Source organism: Odocoileus virginianus, chromosome 24 (genome assembly GCF_023699985.2).
Source record: "Odocoileus virginianus isolate 20LAN1187 ecotype Illinois chromosome 24, Ovbor_1.2, whole genome shotgun sequence".
Lineage (NCBI taxonomy): Eukaryota > Metazoa > Chordata > Mammalia > Artiodactyla > Cervidae > Odocoileus > Odocoileus virginianus.
In genome coordinates, this window is record NC_069697.1 from 40,664,543 (window position 1) to 40,672,195 (window position 7,653).

General features: G+C 38.0%; 1 protein-coding gene across 1 annotated transcript; it reads right to left on the minus strand.

Moving 5' to 3' along the window:
• Window positions 1-1,083: 1,083 nt before the first annotated feature.
• Window positions 1,084-6,946, minus strand: LOC110135875 (lysozyme C-1/C-2). The gene is made up of 4 exons (XM_020891216.2): window positions 6,786-6,946; window positions 5,405-5,569; window positions 3,017-3,092; window positions 1,084-1,643 (listed from the first exon to the last, which is right to left on the minus strand). The coding sequence occupies exons 1-4, from the start codon at window positions 6,919-6,921 to the stop codon at window positions 1,577-1,579; spliced, it is 444 nt and encodes a 147-aa protein (XP_020746875.2). The 5' UTR covers window positions 6,922-6,946; the 3' UTR covers window positions 1,084-1,576.
• Between the last annotated feature and the right edge of the window lie 707 nt (window positions 6,947-7,653).

Here is a 7,653-nt window from a genome sequence, read left to right on the forward strand (position 1 = left end):
GAAGAAAAATTTTTCTAGAAGTAGGAAGTGGTTCACCTGTCAAATGCTGCCGAGAGATCAAGTAGGATAGGATGAACAGAAATCAGGTGATCACTAGAATTGACCCGAAGGCATCCTGGAAGGAGTCATATTGGAGCAGTTTTCAGCTGAGTGAGGACAGCAGTCAGATTAAGAAGAGATGAAAAGAGAAAGGGAGGTGAGGTCATGAAGCGGGTGAATATAGATATTTCGTCCCAGCAATGCTGCTGTAAAAAGGAGCAAAGAAAGATGTACTTGGAGGGTTATGGAGAGTCCATGGAGAGTTCTTTGCAAGATGAAACTTTACTGGGGCAGTCTGTACAGTGATGGGATGATCCAGCAATGAGGAAGAAACACAGGGTGCTGGAAAACCTTCGCTTAAATTGGAGTAGTGAGAGAGCTATGTCTGATGAAGACTGCATGTAGAAACACTGCCAACGGCAGGGGCAGAGGCCCTACATCCTAGTGATGAAGGGGAGAGAAGGGAAGGAGGGCTCAGGGAGAGATGTGAACAGTGTTGTGGTGGCCAGGAGGGGAGAATTTTGTATGACTTGCTTCTGTCCTGTCAGTGTGATGTGAGCCCAGGTCGTCTACGGAGAGTAGAATATGGAATGCTAGTAGCTGGTGGGCTTGCTGGGACTTTGGAAAGAGAGAAGTAAACAGTGACAGTTGTTTTGGAGAGTGGGGATATCAGCATGGAAAGTTTGCAGAGAAGTGACCACCAGTCAGTCCTAAGGGCCCATTTGAGATTTGTGGTTATGATTTTAACCACACTGAAAGGAATGGCAGAATGGTGGCTAGGAATCCATGCTTTCACTGTTCAGGGTGGAGATTCAATACCTGGTTGGGGAACTAAGATCCCAAAGCTATGCAGTTCCACCAAAATTGTTTTTTTTTTAATTGAGATTTGTGAATATGCCTATGGATTTTTCTCTAGCAATATCCTTCTGTTTGACTACAGGTGAGAATGTTGGAAATACTAAGTGTTAGCTCGTTTTTTCCCAAGTACATACATATGTATTTCTTCAGAGATACTAAATGGCTCTAAACAAAACAGACAAGGTATGAATTGCAAAGCTTTTAATGAAAATGTTTGTATTTTTTACAGTATGCATAATTTCATATCTGTGGTTAATTCATTATTTCAATTCTTATCTGCCTGTGAATTTGGTCATAATGCATGAATCTATGCTAATAAAATTAAGGAAAAGAAACAGCTCATCTAATCCCTCTTTATATTCCTTCTTGATCAGCAAGGTGCATGAATGATCTTGCTTTAATTAAGAACTGAGTGTACTGGAGACATATTTGATAATTAAGATTTTAGACAAATATTCACCAGTATTAGTTTCATTAGCAAACTGAAAAATATTGTAGGCCTAATATCACACAATTAACACATTAGATAAACATTAAACTTCTTAGAAGAAAGACCACATGCTCCTGCTTCTGTAAAAACGTTATTTGTTTGAAACACTGGTGGTATAACCTTTCACTCAACTATCACGTCCTTAACATGAAAAAGAGACAAAATGAGCTGAAGACGATCACTCCACAGTTACAGGGTGCAGCCCTCAACATAACTGCTGACGTCATGGTCTCGACAGTGACTTTTCCAGGCCACCCTGTGGAGAAAGATGAAACAAATGGTAATAAGGCTAAAACACAGCTTCATTGTCGTGTACATACTTCAAATCCTTTGGGAGAACAGAATCGTTCATCAATACATGAAATACAAGCTATAGACAAATCCAAGTATTGCTATTTGCTAACTGGAGATATGTATACCTAGGACTTCACATCCCCCCCAAGCCTTCACTAGAGCACAGAATGCTGGACACAAATGGTGAGTCCTGTGTTGTTCACAACACAACTGCAGAGTGAATTCCGCATTTACTCAATTCCAAAGATTATTTCAAGATATGACAAGGTAGAGTGTGTAGAATCTTAAAAACTCTAGAATCCCCTAAAATAAATTGAAGAGTAAGAGAATAAGATTCTGAATGAGTTCAAGTAGACTGTTCGTATGTAGTACATTGTTTAGCATTAATTTAAAGCTGCAATTTTTCAGTTCTCAGTAGCATACTTTGTTCTTTGGAAATATTCCTTTGCTTCTCTCATAAGAGTAGGGTAAAACACCTCTCACCTGGGACTTGCCTGGTGGTCCAGTTGTTAAGACTTTGCCCCTCCAAATTCGTGGACAAGTTTCGATTCTTGGTGGGGGAGAGGGAAGCTAGAATTCCGGGTGCCCCGAGATGCTACCAAAAACCCCCCAGTTTTCCTCTCCATCTTATTTTTTTGGCCACACCTGGTGGCATGTCGTTGGTTTCCTGTCCAACACCCCCTGCCTTTGAGCACAAAGTCTTACCAACTGGACCACCAGGAAAGCCCCCAGCTCTCCTTCTTAATGCTTAACACAAACCATAGTCTGTAATAGAAATTAACAGAGTTGTAGGTCCATTATACTTCAAACACAAATAAACATATAATCAAACTCATAGAAAAAGAAGTCAGATACGTGGTTACTAGAGGAGCAGGTTGTGGTTGAGGTGAGGGGTGGCAAAGCGGATAAAGGCAACTAAAGGTACTACACACTTCTAGGTATAAGATGAATACTAAAAATGTAACGTACAATGTGATAAATACAATCAACACTGCTCTATGTATGAAATAAGAAATATATGAAAATTCATATAAATGAATTTAGTGAATTCATTTATATGAATATACATATCCATACATAAAATTCATATATAAATGAAAACTGTTAAGACAGTATAGCCTAAGGCTTTTCATCACACACACATTTTTTCTCCTTCTATTTCTTTATTTTTGTAACCATATGACATAATGGTTGATCACTAAACTGACTGTGATCATAATTTCATGATGTATGTAAGTCAAACTCTTATACCGTACACCTTACACTTCTACAGCGCTATGTGTCAGTTACATCTCAATAGAATTGGAAGGAAAAAACAAAACAAAAACAACATACCATGCTGTAATGCCTTGCTCGCGGACAATCTGCTTTGCACACGTCACAGCTTTATCGATGTTATTTTCCATTAATTCTGAAAAGCAGATGGGGAGAAATGAAAACAACATTCCTAAAGATTTCATTTTAAGTTTAGGTTCGGCAGGCTTTATTTTCTTAAGCTAAGGAAAGTACAACTAAAATTATTTTTTAAGAGTCCTTGTTGTGAATATTGGGGGAAATTTTTTTCTTCATTCTATCCTATTTGGCACGAAATTAAAGCATTTTGTTTCTCATTTACCAAAGTCATTGGGAGCTCTGGAATTATTAATTAATGTGGTAGAAGATTCTCTTTTTACTGTGCTGTGCTTAGTAGCTCATTCGTGTCCAATACTTTGTGACCCCAAGGACTGTAGCCCACCAGGCTCCTCTGTCCATGGGGATTCTCCAGGCAAGAATACTGAAGTGGGTTGCCATGCCCTCCTCCAGGGGATCTTCCCGACCCAGGGATCGAACCCAGGTCTCCTGCATTGCAGGCAGATTCTTTACCATCTGAGCCACCAGGGAAGGCCAAGAATACTGGAGTGAGTAGCCTATCCATTCTCCAGGGGAACTTCTCGACCCAGGAATCAAACCAGGGCCTCTTGGATTGTAGGTGGATTCTTTACCAGCTGAGCTACTGAAACAAAATGAAAACAAGCAAGGGGAAACGGGTCCAGCATTTTTTGGTTCAGCAATTCTATTACTGGAAGTTTATTCTAAAGAAATAATAAGAGATGCACCCAAAGATGTGTGTACAGATGTTTCATATCAATTAATAACAGGGGAAAATACAGCCTAAGTGCTTATCAACGTGATTTAGATTGATAAATTATAGAACATTTATTTAGTGGAATTTATTCATCTTGAAATATAATAAAGATTGGTATTTGTTGATAAAATAATTTTGTGTAATAAACAGCATATTATAAAGCAGGAAGTTTAGTATAATTTCATTTTTGCTGACATACATTGCCTACATGTTTGTATGTGGGTACAAATATGCATAATATAGTTTTACACTCATACATGCAACCCACTCCAGTACTCTTGCCTGGGAAATCCCATGGACGGAGGAGCCTGGTAGGCTGCAGTCCATGGGGTCGCTAGGGGTCAGACACGACTGAGCGACTTCACTTTCACTTTTCACTCTCATGCATTGGAGAAGGAAATGGCAACCCACTCCAGTATTCTTGCCTGGAGAATCCCAGGGACGGGGGAGCCTGGTGGGCTGCCGTCTATGGGGTCGCACAGAGTCGGACACGACTGAAGCGACTTAGCAGCAGCAGCAGCAGCATGTGAATGATGTGTATTCTGAAAGATGTGGATACCAAAACTTACCACTTGTCATAAATCTCTGGATAGTGAGAATTTTTATTCAGTGAACCCAGATTATTATATAATGCAAAATACTTCTTAAAGTGAAGTAACTTGATACAAAAGAATATCCTTAGACTAATTTCTCTGTTAGGAATTTTAATATATAAAAAATTAACATATAAATTTTTTATCAGTTCACCAATATTTTATGCACTAAATATTGCATGTAATCTCTATTTTAAAAGGAACTCAATAGAACATCTATTTCAGCCCAGTTAAGCAAATCTGTAAATTAACTTGTCACAATGACAGTATTTAAATACAAACTGTATTTTTTGGAGTTGCAACCTCAAGAACTTAGAGTTTCAAACTCACTTTAAATCACTCAGCCAAAACACACACACACACATACATATATACAGTTTATATACATAGAAGAAGTAAATATGACAATTGTGAATAACTGGTAAAGTAAATAATGACCATATTGATGGCTGATATAGTCATGTTTCTAATTTTCCATATATTTAAAACGTATCATCATAAAAAGTAAAAACAATTTTTTAAAAGGAACCACAGGTATTCCTCCCCTTTGGTTAACTAGTAATCCTTTGTTTTCCAATAAAGGAAGGTATATTAAATAAAAAAACACACACACAATTTAATTATCCCTAAACCTTCCCAAAGAAGATAAGAGGAATGGCATTGTTCTTTACAAAATATCAACAAGTTCAGTTATACTAAAGCGCTAGGTCATTCAAGAAACTCTTGTATGTTAGCAAACAGCAAACTTTCATGATGAGTGAGTGTTAATTGCTGAGTTGTATCAGACTCTCTGAGACAACATGGACTGAAGCCAGCCAGGCTCCTTTGTCCATGGAATTTTCCCCGAACAGGGATCAAACCCAGGTCTCCCTCACTATAAGCAGATTTTTTACCATCTGAGACACCAGGGAAGGCTTCGAGACATTTTTGTTTGTACTGCATCTCTGATCTTACAGGTAAACCCAGATGGGGCCTGAGCCATCACTCAACACCATCTTGTCTTACCGCTGCAGGCCACATGGCAGCCGTCAACTGCGTTGGGGGTCTTGCCATCATTACACCACCATTTGCTGTTGATCTGAAATATCCCATAGTCAGTGCTTTCACTGCTAGGATTGTAGTTTGTAGCTTTTGTGTTATAATCGCTTTCCCATCTGGTCAAACACAACCCTGAAAAAAAATGTATTTTTAGTTGAAAAACAACATGACATGACTTATACTTCATAGCCCAATCAGTTCTATTTAATTCTACTTTACTAACAACTTACTTTATAAGTACAAAGATGTACTTACTTGTGAAATATTTTAACACTTTCATGTTAAGAATTCCCTTAAGAGAATTCTTTTATTAGCAAATCATTTGGTAATACTAATGAAACAAGATAATACATTTTTTTAAAATATTAAAATAAAAAAATAAAAAATAAATAAAATATTAAAATAGCTCTTGCTCTTCACACATCCCTAAGTTAATACTGAGCCTAGAATAGAAAAACCAACAGATTAGTTGAGTGGATTTGGTCATTAGCAGCAGATGCACACACTAAAGGAAAAATATGTTGTTAGGAAAAATAAGGATTTTCTGGGAGACAGAAAATTTCTTATGATCCTAAAGGTGAATTTGGGTACCAAATTAGAATTCAGACAGTAAGAATCACAGAATAGGAAAGACTGTCATCCATCCATCCACCTAGCCCTTTGCTCATTCACTCAAAAATAGTTATGGAGGGAAATGTCTGAATTTAGTATGAAAAATACAGTGATGACATTGACAGATATGCACTAAAATACAGAGGAACTTTTCCTAAGGCCATTTCTTGAGTTCTGTGGAAGAAAATGAAAAAATAATCAACTAGGGTGAGCACAACAAAATGTCATTTCCTGCTGCATTTCAGGGATCCTTATTATAGACATGAATTGAGGGAAATAGGTTCCTACTGTCCCTGTTTTGAGAGTTTAATGTAATTTTTAAAAAAAACCTTGCTGTTAAAAGCCCAACATTGGTAGGAGAATTAAAAATGAGAAAAATACTGCCTTACTCAGGTTAGAAGAACCCAACTTCCAAACCGGAAATACCTAAAGTCAAACAGCAGGGGCTTGACAGACATATCTGAGGTGCTGAAATACATCTTATCATCACCCTACATGTGCCAGCTGGCACGTTTAGTGGAATTAGAATGGCCCTCTCATGCCTCGGTCCTTCACCTGGTGCATCTGATTCTAAAGGAACAAGTTGATGTTTAGAACCATTGTAGGTGTACAAACCCTCCAACAAAGAAAAAAAAATCCCATTGACCCAAAGTCCTTTTCTTCGTCTTATTCTTCTGATTACTATCTGTCCCACACCTGGCTGCCCATTTGGAAGGATGAAGAAGAGTTAACTTACAGTTCGCCAGGCTGACTCCCTTATAGCCATCCAGTCCAAGTTCCTTCAGAGTTCTGGCAAGCTCACATCTCTCAAAGACCTTGCCTTGGACAGCGACAGAAAGGAGGAGAAGCCCCAGGATAATGAGAGCCTTCATGTTGCCTGAGAAGTCAGACGTCCAGACTGACCAGGGTGAGCTGGGCTTGCTATTTAACATCTTTTCACTCCCCTCTTATCTCACCGGTTTGGTCGCTCCACCCTCTGAGACACGTGGAAAACAGAAACAGTTTATCGGTCCACTGACTTAAAAGTTTGCCTACTTAGGTTTGAAGAGAGATATTCTGATACCCTAAAAATTAACCTGCAGAAAATAAGGAAGTGAGATTACTTAAAGACATTGCTCAGAAAGAACAGAGTTTAGCACTATTGCCAAAAGAGGAAATTCCTCCTATTTTATTATGAAGCTGATCAAGTATTCAGAAAAAAAAACCTGAATGAACATTTTACTCAGCTGAAAATGAGCTTCCATCTTTGATTAACATTCATTTACATTATGTTGTTTTATGTGACTTCAGTATGTTGTTTTCATTTTTTTCACTTAAAACTATTTTATATACACTTTCCACAAAGAACATGACACACGGCCTGTTGTTCTGATTGGTATAGAGCACCACATCATGTTGTTCAGCCAGATTCCTATACTCACTCTCTTGGTGTCTATTGTAAATTCTTAATTTATAAATCAATGTCATAGTGTGATAAATAAACCCCTGGTGAACAACATTCCTAACTCCTTTCTGGCAATGCCTTACTTCATATTTCCATGTTAGAACATAGTGTCATTGTAAAGTGAAAAAACATTATGGTAAAATCTATAGAAGAATAACTG